The sequence below is a fragment of the Polistes dominula genome, unplaced genomic scaffold, assembly GCF_049000335.1.
Source record: "Polistes dominula isolate Pdom_NZ unplaced genomic scaffold, Pdom_raw_medaka contig_28, whole genome shotgun sequence".
Lineage (NCBI taxonomy): Eukaryota > Metazoa > Arthropoda > Insecta > Hymenoptera > Vespidae > Polistes > Polistes dominula.
In genome coordinates this window covers 723,503-744,540 of record NW_028300879.1, presented here as the reverse complement: position 1 = coordinate 744,540, position 21,038 = coordinate 723,503, and the positions used below count along the sequence as shown (strand labels likewise).

Below are 21,038 nucleotides of genomic sequence, written 5' to 3'. Positions count from 1 at the left end.
GCATTCATTATTTCGATCGTTTCGACACTTTTTCTTTCTTTTAATTTCATTTTATTTCATTTTATTTTATTTTATTTTATTTAATGATCTTTTTCGAAATAAAAAAAAAGAAAAACACGAATCATCGGAGAGGAATCGTTTATTTTCGTTTAAATAGGTACAAAATGTATTCAGTATTATTAATTACTAGATTGTGATTAATTATTAAACGATTTGTTTCAGCTTTCGGCCATCGTCGATGGAATTTACGCGCAAAACGGACACACTGCAGGATCGTTCACACGTTTAGCGAGTGATAGACTTCTAGTTGGTGGTGGTGCTGATGCGAGATCTTTGCAAGGTGCCAAAGGGATCAACAACTTTGTCGGCTGTCTAAGAAAGGTAAGTTTCCTCTAGAATTCAACAACGACGACGACGACGACGACGACGACGACGACGACGACGAGTATGAGAATGGAGTTGATATTTTGAAACTTTATCGTCAAGAGATCGTGCCTTCGATTCGATAACGTATTCGTGAGGAATTTAGACAAAGTTTACGAACGCAATAATAAACATTCCACGAAAATATATCGATTTAAAAAATTATTTATTTTCTTAAATATTGGCCGATAATTATGATATTGGTTTAATTAACCAGTTAACTATGGTAACCTCTTTGAAAAACGTGTACAGGTAGCCCTCCTACAACACGACATCCTATAATACGATTTCCTTTCAAAAAACCTTTGTACAACACTGTACTTTTACAGCCCCGGCGAGATTTGCCGTCTTAAAGATACAGTGTTGCGGAAAGTATTTCTTTTCATCTCCATGGTCTAAAAACAAAAGTTTTTGGCTCATGGCTCTAGGTCTCATACAACACAGTTTCACACAACACGCCATTTTCTAGGAACCTGTCTACCGTGTTACAGGAGGGTTATCTGTATATACTTTATCGATTCTTTTTAAATTTTAATATTTCGTTTATTGAAAGATTCACAATATTTGATACAATAAAAGTAGTATAGAAATATAAAATAAGATTAAGTGTTAAATTCGATGGTAAAATGAATAATTAATATTGTGCAAAAGTTTTCATAATATTCGATTATTAATAGAAGGACAAATAAACGATCGCAAACAAACGCAGGGAGGCTGATTTTATCGGCAACGGGACAATCTCGCGTACTGCTGTCGGGCTTTTCTATCAAATTTACAACGTCGATTTTGACGTAATTCAATACGGTAAAATAATTAATCGAATATTAGTGGGAACAAGATGAATGTAATATGTCGATCGTGTTCCAATGTGACAGTTTGCCCACAAATCAAATTTATCAATGTATATAATATGTTAAGTCAATTTCGCATAGGAAAAATATTTTTATTACGTTACAGTATACTTTTTGCATCATTTTACAAATTTATATTATTTATATTTATTATAGCATATTATATATCATTATAAAAGAACTTGTTTCATTTTTATACAGATACGTTTATTTCTACGTATATTTAATTATTTATTCATTTTCTTTTACAATAAAAAATTAATATATTTTATTATTATTATTATTATTATTATTATTACTCAGTAATTTTATATTATTCAAATATATGTATATTATTTGTATATTATATTACCGATAATATTGATAAATTATATACATATGCATTTATTATTGTATATATTACAATTATAAATTAATTAGAATCTATGACCTGTGATCCAGAGCTTCCCAAAGTATAAATCTCAACTCCGTATGAGATAAAGTTACTAAAATTTGTAGTTTCGCAAAAATTAAAACTAAACTTAAAAATGAATTCGAATATTTAACTATGTCTTGAATATATGGTAAAATTATTTTCGTACATATATGTACTCCTAAAAATAATATGTTGAAATAAATTTTCTTTCTTATTTATTATCAGCGAACATTTAATCGTGTAATGTCAAGGCTCGATAAATAACAAAAATTTAAAAAGAGCTGACATATTCTTCAATCAGCGAACTATCATTTTCATTGAAATGGATTTCAATTAGAAACTGAATAGATATTTTGTTATACCGCGTGGCAAGTTGCACAGATTAAATTTTCTTTTCATTATAAAAAAAATACAAAATATCGGATCAAATTGTCGGGCGAACGTTAACGGCGATTTGTAATTCAACACGATTATTCTAAAGTTAAATATTTGTCGATCAAACGAATTGACTTTACGTTCACACACCGCAACTACTGCAATGGATGGAGACGTTCTTTGTTAAACAATTATCGTTTTCCCTTCATTTTGTCATTGTAAATACTTTCATCGTAATTCATGAATAGAAAAAGAGGAAAAGAGTGATGAACGAGGAATACACAAAATACAAGAAAGATTTATATTCTGTTATTATCATCAATGTTTCATGAGTATTTTCATCGAACTAAACTCTTGTCACACTTTTATCCGACTTTTTCTTTTTATTTACATACAGCTTTACAAAATAAATCCCTTAAAATTACTTTCCGTTGACAACAAAAAATAATAAAAAATAAAAAACACAAAAAAAGCTCGAATCCAAGTTTACAATGATTTTATATGAAACTAATGCACAAATATTTACAAATAATATTTAGTAACTATATATAATATAATATGATAATTTACTAATAATAAATATGATAAATATGAATTGAGGAACATTTATTATACGGTTTAAAGTAAAAATATAATTATAAAATCTTTTTTTTAAGATATCTTCGACGAAATCGTTGAATAATGATAAGAAAAACGATCGAATTATTAATTGTTTCTTTCAGATAAAAACAAAAACAAGATATAACGTAAAAGATAAAAAAATGAGTTTTTCAATAAATTTATCAATTTCAAGTATATAGTCAACACCAGCGGATGGAAAGATGGAAGAAAGGTTCCGTACAAAAATAAACTTAAGTTTAAGGGATTAGAAATATCGAAGCCCCAAGAAAACTCGACAGCGGTCATTTTGATAAAATGAAATATTCATGTGCTCGACTTACTAGCGAACTTTCGTGAAAAATGTTAGGAGAGTAAAACTCGACACTTTTTTTTGACTATTTCCTCTCTATTTTCTACCTTTTTTCTTTTTCGTATCTTGTTCAGCATACACTTTTCACTGTTCGATATCGAAATATAAGAAAAATCCTTAGAAAACACCTTTCGTCTTAAGAAACAAAGTCAAAGATACAAAAGAAAAATAAGAATAAAAGTATGATAAAAGAAATCTCGAATGAGGAGAAGTAATAAACTTGTCTTACGAACGAGTTACGACGAGGTTTGTACGGCACGAGCAGCACCCGGGTGCTACTTGTAATTTGTAGGGCGTTTCATCTGGGTGATTTAAAAGTATCGCGTGTGGGTGACGCTGCAAAGAGGGGTTGAATACTTTTTTTTTTCCCCTTTCATTTTGAACGTCCTTCGTGTGTTCAAAGCTAGAACGAGAAAATAAAATAAAAAGAAAAATAGAGAAAGAGAGAAAGAAAGAATGAAAGATTTAATGGGAAAAGAACTCACGAATGGCGCCATTTTTCATCGACAATATTTCATTTATTTTCGTCGTTTTTGTTTTCTTTCGTTTTCTTTTTATTTAATTTTTTTATTTTATCTTCTAATATTTTTTTATTTCTTTTTTTTTTTTTTGGTTATTTTGTTATTTTTATTTTTTTTTTTATTTTTTAATCTCGACATCAAAGAGAAACAGAGAAAACAAGTTACGAATTGTTCGGAAAATACAAAACGATCGAATAGATGCCGAGCATTGTTTACAGATATTGGATATTGGCGTTGGAGACGCGGAAAATAGGAAAGTGCGAAGGCTACAGGCAGGAGGGTGGGTTTACGAGAGTGAGTGGGTGAAGGTTTAGGGAATAAGGGAGTGAAGCATGAGAGTAGGTGGTAACACTAACTGAAGCAGGGAAAGCGTGCTTCAACTAAACCTACGCAGGCCCGTTTCGTTTTTAAATCGTTCAAAACGTACCTACGTAGTAAGTATATACCTATACCTATCTATATCTATCTACCCACCTATCTAGGTATCTAGGTATGTAGGTATCTACCGTTTTCATTTCATTCTATTCAAGCCAACTCGCTGTGTTATTTTCGCTTCGTATCAAAAAGCAATTCTCTAGGGAAATTCGATCCTCCTATTTTTTCTCACTTTTTTTTGGGAAGGTGGGAGGGATGATTCTTCTTTTGTGGAATATTATTATTCGTTCATCGATATGTTGTTTCATTTAAAATTTTTAATTGCTGTGTGTTTTTCAAGAAAAATTGCATACTATTTAAAATATAGTTTATGTTAATTTATTTGTTTCTTTCTTATTTTACTTAATGGAAAATAATGACTTGTTAATTTTTTACAATACGCAAACTATTGTCTTTTTAAATATTATTCTTAATATTAAAAAATAATATTTTAAACAATACGACTAAGAATATTTTTCTTTTATAATCCTAATACGATGAATAAATTTCTTCGATATTTTAATAAATTTACAACTTGTCAATTATGAGATATTATTGGTAAAAAATGTGACATTGCCATCGATCAAATAAGCCAATCAGATATTCGGAAGAAATGGAAACGTCGACAAAGATGTTCATCGACATTTAATAGGTATACATTCATAAACGTATACATACATATATAAATACAAATTTCTTTGATGCTTTCAAGTTATCCCTTAGCAAACTGATTTTTACGATAAAAGCAAGTACAAGCGATCGTTGCTTTCGATAACAACTTTCAAGCGAGATAGATAGTTAGAGTGGGAGAGAGAGAGAGAGAGAGACAGAGACAGAGAGGTGATATCGGAGAATAGGATAACTGCTGTTGAAACGGGACTACCATCACCAGTTTCGTAACATTATACACTGTCGTAGCAATAAACGCAACAAGATTTATGCAACGCAGATAAATCGTCTTCTATGTTATCCTGCATCCCCTCCCACCTCCTTCACCACCTTCTTCTTCACCTTCTCTTTTTCTTTTCTTTTCTTTTATTCTCTTCTTCTTCTTCTTCTTCTCCTTCTTGAACACCCTCTGCCAACTTTCAAGACTATCAGTCCTTGTCGTCTCGTTTTGCGATCGCCTTTTCCCTTTCTCTTTCTTTCTCTCTTTCACTCTTTCACTGTGCGACGTTATCCGAAAATAATTGGACGGTCGATTTATCACCTTCTCCCTTTCTCCCTTCTCCCTTCTCCCTAGCGTACTTTCAAGCAAGTAAGCAAGTAAGCAAGCAAGCAAGCAAGCAAGCACAACCCGATTAAATTCGTTTCCTTATCGTCTGGCTCGTTCGAAAAATAATACGTTAGGACCAATTTAACGGGGAGGAGGGGTTAGGGTGGATGGGGACGGTACAAAGGGAAGGGCCCATGTTGAGAAAATAATTCTCCCTGTTTTTCTTAGTTAACAAACGATCTCCCTTCTACTAACTCTTGATGGATCATTAATTGGTCAGATTTATTAAAACTTCTTCAAGGATCTTTGGACTAATTTAATATAAACTATTTATTTCCAACGTGAACAAATTTTTTGTTTCTTATGACACTTTTAATTATCGATAGAGATGTCAGTTTATTAATGTAAAACTTTTTACAAACATTTAAACAATTTCAATTTGATATTTTGTTAGATGAAAATGTTAAACTTAAAGTCATCACTGACCAGGACAATTGAAACTAATGTATTTTAGTTTAAACAATTAAAAATATTAGTATACTTACTAATTAATATAATTACTGTACAGTAACGTGTTTGCTTTACTTCAATTGATTGTTAATTAAGCAAAGGAAATACATATTACAATTTCAAAATATAGAATATAAATTAAACGAAATTCGAAATTCTGTTCTCTTCGAAATTCAACTGACTCGTAAACTTGTCCTCTATGAAAGTCAGGTAAAATTCTTTTATTGATTTTTGTTTTTATTACTTTCAGACGAATAAATTCTATTAAAATATTATTTTCGTTATAAGTATGTAACCTTCGGGAAGTCATATGAACGAAAATCAATAATATAAGAATGTTAACTGACTTTCACAGAAGAAAACGAGTTAATTTATCGTTGGATCTCGAAGAGGATGGAACACTCGATTTAGACACCGTACATACTTTCGAATAACAATGTATATTTCTTTTGTTTAATTAATAATCAATTAAAGTAAATTGAACATAGTACTGTACTCTACTAACATATAGGATTGTTTAAACTACAATACGTTTGTTTTAAAGTTTCTAAGGAACTTAATTATCTTTCATTTTCTTATAAGAGAATAACGATTGCGTAAAAAAAAAAATGCAAAAATAAAAAGAAATTAAAAAATAAATCTCATCTTAAAGGTGGAATTCAGCGCGGAAGGCGTCAAAATGGAGTTAATAGAAGCTGCTAGAAGTGGTGCATCGGGTGCCGCAGCTTGGGGCAAAATGGATTTTCACTGTCGCGAACCAAGAGCCTCGGATCCGATCACCTTCACTACCAGAGATTCTCATCTCGTGAGTATATTATATTTCTATTTTTATTTATGCAAATATCCAAGATATACGAATAAATAATGAAACAAAACAAAAAAAAAATATATATTCATATAATAATAATTAATAATAATAATGATAGAGACGCATAATCGAAGTTGATATAATATTTAACACATAAATCTAATTCATCCTCATTCAATTAAATTTTCGCGTATTAGATTATATTCGTATGTATAACGGCACTTTTTTCTATCATCTATCTATCTAAATGTATTTCGTGTTAATCATCGATTTGTCAATTACACCTGTTATACCTTTTCGTATTTCATTAGAAAATTACACAGAGTGTTACAAAATATATGAACATAGCTTTAAAAAAAAAAGGATGGTTTTTGTACGCTAAAGTAAGAAAAATAAATTCATGAAATTATACACTTCCTGATATGACCCGGTTTTCGAAGTATAGCCATTTTTGTCTTTCAATAATTCATATAACTTTTCCGACTGTTTGCTTCAACTAGCTTCTTACCCCCACGTTATCGGTAAATTCAAACGACACCCGGTTTTTTTTTTGGAAGAGGAAAAAGTTCTCGAAGCAAGAAAACCAACGATGATAACTTTGAACAGTTTTTATGAAAATTATGCAACGACGCGTGTAATAAAAAAAATTGATACAACTCGTTAATCAAGGGTTATATCGAGTATACGATTATATGTGAATTTTGTTTTCCTTTTTTTAAGCGTAGAAAAACCATTATGGAAGTTATACTGATATTTTTTGAAACATCCTGTATAAATTTAACGACGACAAATGATTCTCACTGACATCATCTCATTCATCAACTCTTGTCACTCTCTCACACAATGACACGAATACACTCATTCGTATCCATATATTATATATAATATATAATATACGAGGTATATATATATATCACGAACTTACAGTCGATCGATCGATCGAATCAAGTCGAATAGAATTGATATTCTATAGGACTCCTATCTATGGCTTGACTATGATACTCTTTCAATATCGATGAAACCTAATAAATAATAATTTCAAACTAATATTCTGAAAATGCACTTACAAGAATGTAAAATATTATTTAAAAAAAAAAAAGACATTTAATAATAATAAAAAAAAAAAGTACGTTCAATCTTATCAAATATTTTATACGATCGTATACCATGTATATATACTATCATTAAATTAGAAATATTCCGTAGAAATATATGTGTCTAACATTTGATCACGTGATCGATATTATTTTATTATCAATATTATTCTAGCAATAGGGTGATACTGTTCTTTGATATTCGATGATAAAATCAAAACTAGAGAGATAAAAAAAGATTGAATATATCTAATATGGTGCTAAAATCAAACACTGTTCAATTTCGTATAATCCCCTCTTTCTATTTTTTTGTGTAAGTACGCGTCATCACCGAGACTTTTACAACTCACTTAAAGCTCAAAGTCGAGGGCTTTGAGTTTACAAGTACGAAAGATACGTTACTCTCTCTCTCTCTCTCTCTCTCTCTCTCTCTCTCTCTCTCTCTTATGATTCTCTTTCTTTATCTTTTTTCATCCTTATTTATCCTCTCTGTTTATCTTGTCTGTAACTATCTTTGTCTGTATTCCACTCTTGGAAGCACATTCGTAGTCTTCTCGCATGTAAGCTGCCGTTTACGAGCGTGACCGTTCTTGGATTATGGTCCCCATCGACACAGCTCGTATACGACTCCGGTACGTTAACCGATGATGTCTTTCCTCTCTTCGCTCCACTCGTCGCGTTCCTTCTCCCCAAGCCAACGATGAAATGACAACATCCTTCGTGTCCTCGCATATTCCATCTCACCTCAACTCATCTCACCTAACCTCACGTCTTTTTTATGAGCAGATCTTCCAACCGTCATCTTGTAAGAAGAATGTCATCAAGATCTATCTCTCTCTCTCTTCTTATTTTTCTTTCTTTAATTTTGGTGATATCTAACATAAGGAAAGTATTTGTTACTCTTTTTTTCTTTTTTCAAAAGGAGAAAAAAAATGGTTCAATATTTTATCGTTGAACTTTGCTTTTTATGATCACTTATTCCTTATTCTTTTTATTTTCTCTCCATTTCCCGTCTTCTTTTTTTCTTTCTTCTATTTTATCAAGGATTTTCAAGATTAACAAATTTATCGTCAGGTGAACATTCCTTTAAGCATGTTTAAGATTTAAGAACAAAAAGAAAAGAATATTCCCAAGAGGTATGGTGAAATACGGGATGTTAGTAAATTATTCCTTCCCGTACGAGAGATTGAAGTAAATCTGTTGCAATGCGAACACTCCAGGTCGTCTACTCTTTCCCTTTCTCCCTCTCACTCTCTCTCCCTCTCTCTCTTTTTCTTTTTCTTTTTCTTTCTTTCTTTTTCTCTAAGCGGATGATACGCATGGCATCTGTTCCCTCTTTCTTTCTTCCCTCTTTTTTCGTTTCACGTCGAAAAGGATCTAACCGATCCGATCCGATCCGGATTGCGAATACATCCCCAGAATGAGAATATCCTTGAAAGAAAGTAAGAAAAACATACTACTCTCGTTGGAGTTATTTTCTATCGAGATCTCTTGTTCACAGTCAACACATACATGGAAAGAAAGGGAGAGAGTTTTTATTAGAGTTGGAAAGAAATTACTTATAACGATCTGATAAAAAAGAGATAATGGTGTTATATAAAAAAAAAAATGATTTATAAATCGAATTGGAAATTTTACGTGATGGAAAATAAATGATTTATGTAAACGTACACATAGATAAATGATATTGAAACATTTAATGGTATACGTAATATTTTCTTATATATTTGTTTTAGTTCTTTACACTATAATGACAAAAAATAAATAATCTATATGTGGGAATCCATTCAGAAATATTATTAAAATGTCTTGTAGTATATAGATTTTTTAAAATATATTGGGTTGGCAATTAAGTAATTGCCGATTTGTTCAATGAAATGAAACATTTTTTTTTTTTTTAATATTGAGGTAAAAACAAAAAACATTAAATAATAAAAAAATTTAATATCAAGAAATAAATGATTCAAATGTGGAAATATACGCATTAATATTATTCAAATATTTTATATTAAATATATAATAATATTTTTGTACATTTATTCTTTAAATTTTTGTCAATAAATTGACCATATTTACCATACATTTAAATATATTTCAAATTTGTATCACTCAAAATTTTAGATATTTTTATTCTCTCATCATTCATTTTTTTGTAACTTTAATAAAATCTTTTTACACGTTACTCAGATATACGTACCTGATAAGGGTTCATAAGGGTCAAAATAACTACTCGAAACGCGTCTTGCACATTTAACTTCGTTGCTTACTCGACTTTCGTAAAGTTGCCACAAATAAAGAAAGAAAGAAGGAGTAAGAGAGTCCTTCTTTTAGTACGCGAGTGAGATTCGAAAGAGGATTAAGAGGATAAAAAAAAAAATTGAAAGAAGCTCGTTAATAGTTGAACTCTTCGAGAAACTCGAGTAATGTTAAAGAGGACAAAAAATCTACTCCATGTAATGTAAACCATGAAATTTACGAATGAAAAATAAAAAACGAGATAGAGAGAGAGAGAGAGAGAGAGAGAATGAGAAAAAAATAGAACATTATAAAAAAGAACACATTTAAATATCCACTAAAAAGAAAATCCCACATTTTATGATTTTCGATACAAAAAAAGAATTTAAATTGTAACAAATATTTTTTAAATTTTACATCTTATTTTTTATTGATATCTATTTTATTTATAATCCTATGATTTAAAAAAAAATATATATATATATATAATTCCACACCAATTCCTCGTACAATTTCGTTTCCATGAAAACAGTGAAAGGAAGAAAATAGGAAAAAAAAAAAAAAAAAACAAGTAGATATGTAAATACAATCGTTGAACAAAAACTGTCGGAAGTCGATATCTCAGAAAGTAACTTTTGTCGCGTATAAAATTCATTCGCACAAACCCACAAAAGTAAAATAATATGAACAACAAAAAACAAATAATATCGTACATACAATAAATAGAAAGGAAAAGTAGGATGATAAAGTGGAATAAAAATACAATGAAGAGAAAAAGAAAATAGAAAGGGGGGTGAGAGGAGACAGAGAGAAAAAAATATAAAAAAAAGAAAAAAAAATAGAGAGAAAAAAAAAGAAGAAGAAACAGCAATGGAAAACAGGGAAAAGAGAATAACAATAATGGAAAATAGAAAGAGAAAGGAGAAAAATCGATATAAATGGCGGAAGGGAAGCGAACGTAATTCACAAACGAAACGAGGCGCGACGTTTCGCAGCTACGTGACGAGGATGTTAAAGCTCGTCCCCCCTCCTACTCCCCTTTCTCTCACTCTATCTCTCTCTTTCTCTCTCTCTTTATATCTATCTATCTATCTATTTATCTCTCTTTCTCTGTCACTCCTATTCTCTCAAGTTGACTCGCCGTCTATCACGGAACATTTTCGAAAAGTCCTTTTTCTCCTAAGGCCCCTACCATCACCTCACCCCATCCCACTTTATAACCATCCTCCCTTTCTCTCCGTCAACGTAGTGGAAGACGAGATAGGAAAAGAAACGTTCATAAAAAGATGTGGGAAAGAGAAAGAGAGGGAGATGAACTGTCGCATAGATAATTTTCCTTTTTAAAACTATTTTCATAATCTCGGAATAAGTATCGTATAAAATATAACATAATTTTTTGTCAAAGTAGAAAGTTAATTTTTTTGTTATTAAACGAACGCACACATCTCCCGTGATCGTTTCGATTAATTTTTCTACCTTTCTTTTTCCATTCTCTCTCATTCTCAAATTCCTCTCCTACCCTTTCGACCTTTTTCTTCTTCGTTTTTTTTTTCTTCCTCTTCTCGCTTTTCCAATCACTCTGTCGGTATTTTTATTCGAACGCGAATTCACCTAGTCCCTTCTCCCTTCCCGCCCCCTCTCCCTCTCCCCCTCTATCTCTCTCTCTCTCTCTCTCTCTCTCTCACTCGTGAAAGATAGACGAATAAAAATTCAAGCTACTATTTTCGTAGTAAAAGAAATCGTAATTATCGCTTTGTTATTCGCTCGAATCTAGTGCAGAGCTTCGATTACATTTGAGAAAGATAGAAAGAAAGAAAGAAAGAAAGAAAGGAAAAAAAGAGAAAAGAAAGATAGTGAAATAAAGGGCGGGAGGGTTAGAAGAGAAGACTATTAACGTAAATTGATGAACTTAAAAAAGAAGATATCGAACGGCGCATCGGCAAGCATCCTACAAATTTCTGGACTCTATCTATCTCTAAAAAAGCGTTTCTCACCCCTTCTTCGTTTTTATTTTTATGTTATTTTTGTTTTTTGTATTTTTTTTTATTTTAGCCCCGTTCATCCACTTTTCCACGTCCTCCACCGCAAAGACAGAGAACGCTTTTCTTTGTTCCTTCTCAATTCACTCTTTTTTACCATGGCAAGCAGCTACCGATAATTAAAACGCAATATGCTCAAATTACCGCCCTTCCCTTGTCTACCCCAATCTCTTTCTTATTATCTCTTTCTCTCTGTTTATAAACAGAACGACAAAAAAAATATATAATAAATGTATTGGTGCATTCATTAAAAAAAAAAAAAAAAAACAATCAAGCCCGTTCGAGTAGAGGTCTTCTCGATAAAGTCTCTAATTATCGATAAACTTCTTATCGAAGTTAAGTTTAATTTCTAAAAATGAAAGAGAGAAAAAAGATAAAGAAAGAGGAGAATAATAGTTAGAAATAAAAAAAAAAAAGTAGGACAGCTTTAGGTTCGTTGGTGAAAATAATTAAAAGTCTTTTCTCGTTCGAATCTGGTTCATCTTCACGGACGGTCGCATTTTCAAATTACAGACGAACCACACCGGTAATAATCTTTTGAAAGAACGTTAGAGAACATCCCCTAACAGTAATATGCATTTCTCAAACTGTCAAACTGCCTCGTTAAACATAATAATATTGGATGCGACGTTAAACGATTTGGAGTCGAGTGGTAATTAGTTTTGCTCGATTACGGGACTCTCTCTCTCTCTCTCTCTCTCTCTTTCCCCTCTCACTTTATCTCTATTTCTATCTGTGTATCTCTGTCTCTGTTTTTCTTTCTCTCGGGAATATAATTTCAACGAGAGTACCTTTTCGCTAGCGTACGAGACGGTCAGCTGTGATTTAATTGGAAAAGCGTAATACATGCCTGGAGCGCTGCGTTTACAAATGAGAAACGAGACGAAATATCTTTCCCTTTCTAATGATCTAGGTACTAGTTGAAAATTGTCTGAATACCAAATGATACAGTCTAAATATTTACTTACATTCATTTTTTCCTATCCAATTGTGAAGTTTCATATTGTAAAATTTTGATTAAAATGCTCGAATTCATTTAGTTGTCGTATAAAAACGATAACGTCTTTCTTTCGAAATAATGAAACTGAAATTATTTACTATGTACCACGAATGGAAGGATCGCGCTCAGGGACGGGAACAATGGCGGGATTTGCGGCAATGAACTTTCCAGTTCCTAATGCCAGTTAATAATAATAATAATAATAATAATAATAATAATAATAATATATAAATGAATAAAAAAATGATGTGAAAATATGTAAGTAGAGTATATTTATGATGAATAATACTTTACATACAATTGTCAAGAATCTCAGATTAGAATCATATCTTCCTATATCTCTCTCTTTCTATGAACAATGGCATCTCGACAATGGAGGATTAATAAGGAAAACATCGGAATATCCGTTAATCCAATTAGTCAAAGATGCACAAGACGGGAATCCGTGAAGCCCCACACGTGAACGCGCATCTCACTAGATCCTTCACAAAGGATTCGCCAGAATGATTTAGAGAAACGTTTCTCGTTTCTGAATTATTCGAGTCGAAGTCAGAAGTCGACGCATATAATCGTATAAATACTCGACGTTCAGGAGAGTAAACTCGAATGAGAAACTATTCTTGTACAAGCATGTATGAAAGTAAAAAGTTGAGAATAGATTATAAGAAGAGGAAAAAAAAGAAAAAAAGAAAAATATATGGGAAAGAGTATTTAATTACGAATTTTCTAATTCGCGACTCAACGATTCTTTAATTCGAACTGAAATTCACTTTTCGCGAAATTCACGATTTCACACACGCAAGAAATCTTGCGAATCTTACATTCACTTGATCTATTGTTACATTTAAAGTAAACGTTACATATAATTGATAATAATCATACTTTTCTTGACATGAATTTAAAGAGTAGACAAAAATTATACGGCAAAAGTAGCAAGAAAAAAAAATATAAATTAAAAATGGAAAAGAAGAAGACAACAATTAAGAATAGAAAAAGAATAGAAGTTCGAGTACTCGTCGACTGGAAAATTAAGTGAGTCGATAAGGAAAGAGAAAGAAAAAGGGGAGAAAAGAAAAAAGAGAAAAGAAAAGGGTTAAAGACTGGTCAATTAAATTTCCGTTGTTAATTCGGGCAATTAACTCTTAGGAAAGATGGGAGAAAGATAGGCCGGTTAATTAAAGGAGCACCAGCGTGAATTCAAGGAGGTAAAGCGTTAATTAAAAGGTGGATCGACATGTAGAAGTATCGTGTACGACGAAATTCCAAGGGTCATGATTTTAAAGCGTAGGCGTCAGGACGATAACACTTCTGTTAGCTAAGATCATTTTTCACATGTCAACGCTCTTTTAACAAACGTAACTATTCATTTATACCGAAGAAAGAAAATTTCAATTAATATTTCATTCTTGTCTTAAACTCATTCTCTTTGTTTATTTTTTCTTTGTCATTTTTTTTTCTTTTTTTTTTTTTTTTACTTTCCAATATTTTATATCCCTCTTTTGTTTATCGAGTTAAAAATGATTTTTATTCTCCTTTGCGTTTATAAAGTACAAATAATATTCATGAGTGGTATCTTCGTTAACAACAACCGCAACTATTTTTGAAGGCTAACGCAATAATAGGATGTAATTCAAAAACCGGAAGTACGGACTCGGGGAAGCGCGTATTTCATATTCATTATTAGCGTGCAGCTGTTACGTAACGAACGAGTCCGTAGGGCGAAAACTGTACGGTTCTACTGTTACCTATGTATTAGTATGTCTACATACATATACATATATGCATATATGCATGTATAATATGTACATTCGCATACTCGCGTGCATGCATACTTACCTTGCGTACAACGTTACATACCTATATACTTAAATACACACACACACAAACACACATATGTACACGTACATGCATAAATAAATATATACGTAAATACGTGGAACGGGACGCATCTATCGCTTTGTTGTTTGAGCTTACACTCGATTCAATTATTCTCCTTTCGATTTTTTATTATTTTTTTTTTTTTTTTTAGTTTACTCTTTTTCAACAAAAAGTAATTGAAAATCAATTCCAAATGTCATTTCACGTCGAACTAATATACTTACGTTACTTTTTAATAATTAATTTAAATGAATAAAAAATTCTAAAATCATTCGTATATTTAAACAATCACCTATAGATTTAATTTTGACATTATTCCTACAACATAATTACTCTAACCTATTGTAAAAACATATAATTCTAATGCTTCTAACAAAGAGGAATCAAATTGGACAAACATTATCCTACAAATTTTAATAATACGTTTTACGATAATAAATCCACCATTAGATATCGAATAATACATTTACATGATATTCGATATGAAAATGAAGAAATTCGTTCCATCGGGATCAATAATATTCATAATTATTTTCATTAGAAATGGATGTTCATCGATTTGGAGTTAAAATGAAAAAAAAACAAGGGTGGATGAAGAGTTAGTAGGCGGAATGGAGGGTGAAGGGGTTGATTGCAAATACATTCTCGTCTACAAACGTGACGTTAGGAAATTAACATAAAGTTTGAAGGATCTCGTTTCAATTTTCGATCGAGTCTCGCTTTACTTCCCCTTGAATTTTTATTTCCTTCCAATTCACCCCAGACCCTCTTTCCCCTTCTCCTCTTCCACCTTTTCTTCTACCGCCTCTCCGACCTTCCTCTCACTCCAGTTCTATCGTAACCCTCTTTGATATCGATTCGCGACATCGTTTGAGAAGCAAAATCCCTTGATGAGACAAGTTTCGCAATAAGGGTTGCACCACTGCCGTGTGCTACACATCAACGAACAAGCCTCCTCTTCTATTAAATATGTGGGCTCGTGTCTCAGGACACAATATTACAAGGCATACCGTTGAAATTTACCACCAAGTAAAACCTCTTCTAAGATATACTCGAGTGATCACGTGCTTTCTCTCCACCTCTCTCTCTCTCTTTCTTATTATCACAAAACTCGATCGTTTCCTTCAATCTCAAGCGAATAAACGTTGCGAGGGGTAAATTACAATAATAAACTAACTTAAAAATAGAAAAGAATAAACAATTCGAAGATATTTACGCACACATCGATATTTTATATTAACAATTGTATTTTAAGTTTGATAATTAAAGAAAGTCAAAAATCGAAATGATCGGATCAAAATATTCTTCGTATGTAAAAAGAAATAAAAAATGAAATTTTGTACCGACGTTCGTTCCGTTTATTTGAAATCTGTTTGTAACGTGTAAAACGATCGGTAAAATATTTTTCTGATATTTTGTTATTTAATGCCATTTTCTCTCTCTCTCTCTTTTTACCTTTTTCTTTCTTTTTCTTTCCATGAAACTCATTAGTTTTTATTTTGTAAATGTTTGTTCCATTCTTTTTCTCTTTCTTTTTTTATATCATAGTTTATTGATTTTAATCTCTAACCTCAGAAAGACTAGCCCCCAAACTTTTCAACTGATTTTACGGAAAAGGCCAAGATTATAAAACGGGGGAATAAATTTTCCACAACGTGGTAGAAAATTTCTCCGCGATAAATGCGAGACAAGGGAATAGCAGTAATGTTTTCCTTCTTTCTCTCTCTCTCCCCCAAAAACTTGTCCTTCTATATGGAACGAAAGAGAGCGAGATAGAGAGAGAGAGAGAGAGAGAGAGAGAGAGAGAAACTCACATATTGCAAAGCAATTTCACCAAAGATATTAATTTCTTTTTAACGCGTTGTGTCGGCACTATTTTTACGCTCGTGTTTGATTTTACCGATCATACCCGTGTGTGCTATAAATGATCAACATATTTCATTTTCCTTGTAAATTTTTTTAAATAAAGAAAAAATGATTTATGCGAAATTTAATATAAAAGAATGTAATTAAATATTACCAAATCGAATGTTTATAATAATATTTTGTTGTTGGTAATAAAGTTAATAATATTAATATTAAATTGAAATAGAATTTTATAAGAGATGATAAAATTATGTCTCAAGATCAGAGTTTTTACGAGATAGTATGGTCAGTCACTTGGTTGACCTAGACGACATTCAACGTGTTTTAATAATAGCAGTTACGACGTTGAACTTTACGACTCGATTCGATCGTCGACTACACGATGTCTTCATTTCGAAACAAACACCAGCATACACATACACACACAAATGCAAACACACATATAATATACATGCAATCACATGTTTCTCATTTATTATACATATACATTCGATATCGTTCACATTAATCGTAATATAACAACGATGGCTCCGTAACTGTTGCAAATTCCTATTTTACATATTTAAGAAAGAAAAAAAAAAAACCAATTGCATTAGTTCAAAACGAAAATTGTCATTCATCTGTACATAATTTTTCCTTTTTTCTAATTCGTTCGAGCTAATGAAATTTGTTTTACAGGATTATCGTAATTGTAAAAATATATTGCTCATTAAGTATATACCATAAATAAATCCTCCATAGGACACGATTATTCTCAGGTTTGATCTATCTCGTCGAGAAAGAAAACAATTTTTTTTTGTTTTTATTTGAATTTCGTTTCTAGTAGCATCGGTGACCTAATCTACTTTTAATTCCATCTTTCTGCCTTGATAGTTAAGAGAAATTAACAAAAAAAAAAAAAAAGAAAATAAAAAACCATTCGCGAGAGAGCCTTCGAAAAGAGAGCAGCCCCTATTTGCAAACCCTCACCACGTTATCACGACCTTTACCATCACGACCCCCCCCCCTACCCTCACCCCACCCTCACCATCACCCCACTTCCTCCTTATAAAGACGGTTTAAGCTATAAAACGATCATTTGTAAAAATGATCCAATAATCCGATTGTTGCTGCTATCATCTCTTTCTATCTCTCTTTCTCCTCCCCCGAACTCTCTTCTCGCACGTGCGCCCATTCGTGGTGACGTGAATTTGGGGCTGACACGCACGCACGCACACGCTATTGGACTGGGTATAAGAAGGCTGCGGCGACTTTGGTTAAATCGAGGCGACTTCACGGCGCCGTGGTCACCTTCACCAGCTCAGAGTCCCACCTGGTAAGCCTCAGAATCCACCAAAAAGCTTTCGAATGAAACGAGTTAAATAAAAATAAATTAAAATTAAAAAAAAAAAAAAAAAAAAAAAAAAACATCAAATAATTTAAGATAAAAGAGCACGGAAAAACGTTGATAGAAAAAAAAAATGCAAATAAAAAAGTAAACGAAAGATGAAAAAAAAAAAAATTGAAATAAAGAGAAGATTTGAAAAGAAACGTATTGAGAAAGTAAAAAAATAAAAGAGCAGTAGCTCTAAATCGCTTATTGGCTCGGCCGTCTATCGTTCACCTGACACGCACCTCTGTCTCTATATATATTATATATATATAATTGGCTAAATCTCACGCGAAACCTAGCTTCTTAGCGAAGGAACGATCACCACTGCACCAACTTTTCTCTTCGAGCTCTACACGTGCCCCTACGATTCGAGTATCGTCTATTTCTATTTTCCTTACAACCTCTTTCCTTCTTTCTCACTCTTTCTCTGCCTGTATATCTCTATCTTTCTCTCTCTCTCTCTCTCTCTCTCTCTCTTTCTTTCTCGATCCAAAGACATCTGGCACGAATAGGAAGAAAATCGGCGAAAATTCGCAGAAAAAATTTACCTAAAATTTGTCTACATTTTCAATGATTTTTTTTTGTTGATATTGGAAAGATGTGTACGAATAATTCTCGTCTCTCATAGTATTTAATATAAAATAATAAATTTATTTCGCCGAAATTCTTTCTGGTATATACACCTGTGATTAGTTAGGAGGGCATTGACGAGTTTGTAAATATCTTTGTATATATACATATATACGTATATACATATACTACATATGTATATGTATATATAATATATATGTGTATATTTTTTATATATTTAGTTTCACGCGTGATTATCATGCTCACAGTTCTATATATATATATATATATTATATATAAAAGTAAGCCTGAATATATATATAGGTATACCTACACCACTGATAACTGCACATGCACGCAAATGATCTTTGCTCCTCACTCATACACAATCACCGTTACATATCGCCATCTATCATTTCTTATATCTTTCTTATCATCGTCGTTAAATAGAAAACCTAAAAATAGACATTTTGTGTATATACGATCGAGTGATTTGATGCACAACTTGTTGTTTGCAAAACGTTCACTTCGACAATCGACAAGTTTCCTTGAACTTCTTTTCCCCTTTTTCTTTTTATACTTTCCTCTTCATTATCATCATCTTCTTCCTTCCTACTTCTCTGTTTTCTTCCATCCCTTGAATGTTATAACGGAGAAAATTATTGCTACCTTTGCAAGTAACGACTTCCTTGAAACGACTCGTAGCTCGTAAAGGAAATAACAGTAATTGATCCCCATTGAAATCTTTCTCTCTCTCTCTCTCTTTCTCTTTCACTTTCTCTCTTTTTCTCTCACTCTCTCTCTCTCTCTCTTTCCTAGTTCATTCTTTCATCGAGTCATCACTATCTTCTATCTCTTCTTCTTTCACCCTATCTGCCTCGTGGAATGAACGATTGAGCGTCAGACGATTTGCCTTTAGCTCGAGCACCAAATTGCATGCGGCAAGTGGATTGGAACGAACGCACCCACCTGCATGTTGACGCAAAAATCTACGTTTAACTGTTCTTTCAGGATGAAATGGGCTGCGTTCGACTAAGAGGCCGTCGTTCAATCGTTCGTCGGCATTCGTACGACGAGACGATCGGGCTGGTCTTACTTCGGAAATAGGAATTCTCGTGCATATTTTCAAACGAAGGAGAAGTATATACAGGAGAAATATCTTAGCGACGTTTTATTCTAAACTAGGATTTATTTCAAAGAGTTTGATTTAAATAAATCTTATTTCGTCTTCAAGTTATTTTCGTCGACTCGATCGACGTACGAAACATCGATCGAGGAAGGAACTGGAATTTCATTTCGATTTGCAATCTATATTTAATTAGCACGAATTAGAACTAGACTAGATGATTATTTTTACGACAAACACACTTGTGGACAACAGTGTTTTAAAAATGATCCAATGATTAGCTGCTATTTTAGAGCAGCTTTTACTAAAATATTTTGTTACTCGTCTTTCTCTCTCTCTCTCTCTCTCTCTCTTTCTATCTACCCATCTATGTATCCATCTATCCATCTATCCACCTATCTACTTATCTATTTATCTATCTTTCTTTATTGTTGTTAATACTTTTCGGTTTCGTGCAAAGCACGTAAAAGAGGAATTATAAGAGGAAGAATAGGTACTCTCGGCAACACACTGTAACATAACACACACATTCACGGCAATAGGATCGTATATATTTAGAGTCTAAGTCAGAGCTTCGTTAACCCTTACCCTGGAGCGGATAAGGTACCTCGAAATTCTCGCATACGAGGCCAAAGCTGCAATAGAGTAAACGTAACCACTAGGACATCGATATCGTAACTCTTGCGCAGCTGCAACTCGGTGGGGCTCTGACTAAGAAAACAGTTGGAATAACTTTGAATATATATTTCTCGATTACTCTGTAGCGTTTGTAGAAACAGAGCTTTTACCATGCGACCAACGAAAAGCGTAGAATGTATTACCAGAAGTGTTAGCAATCCTATAAAACAGGCTAAATCAAGCTGTTTCCAAACTATTCAAGTTACCAATTTCCCATTTCCCATAAAAGAATTTTCTTCAACAAACGAATTATAAGAACAAAAGAAAATTCAATCGAGATTTCGTTAGGAAGATATACGACTACCTGAAACTCGTGATTTTTCTTCTCTTTATCGCTTCTTCTTCTCTAACGCTTTCGAGCTCAATGAATATTCATTTCGTATCTATTATAGTAAGAACTCCATTTTAATAGTTCTGACTTTGAACAGATTGAAAAAGAAGAAGAAAAATGCGTCTTCTTTCGTTGTTTCATTGCTTACTGATTTTAAACAATTAACTCGACAACTTTGATATAATTTCGTTTATACGTTTTAAACGGTCATGCAGTAATTATTGTAGTTACGATTAATCAAAACTAACTGACTTCGACGTTATTCTTAATTTCTCTTTTTTGTGTTTGAAAACTTGGAAAATAAGAGCAATAAATTTGAACGATCGAGAGATAGCAAACATAGTAG

At 32.2% G+C, this 21,038-nt stretch overlaps 1 protein-coding gene across 5 annotated transcripts in view; it reads left to right on the top strand.

The window, feature by feature from the left end:
* Positions 1-21,038, top strand: part of Nrx-1 (neurexin 1) — a 263,851-nt gene that overhangs the window by 157,667 nt on the left and 85,146 nt on the right. For 3 of the 5 annotated variants that reach the window (XM_015324919.2, XM_015324923.2, XM_015324922.2), the window contains 3 exons: positions 223-381; positions 6,348-6,500; positions 17,853-17,930. In XM_015324919.2, the coding sequence (XP_015180405.2) occupies positions 223-381; positions 6,348-6,500; positions 17,853-17,930 (390 nt within the window). The remainder of the gene's footprint in view (positions 1-222; positions 382-6,347; positions 6,501-17,852; positions 17,931-21,038) is intronic. The other 2 variants (XM_015324920.2, XM_015324926.2) reach the window with 2 other exon arrangements.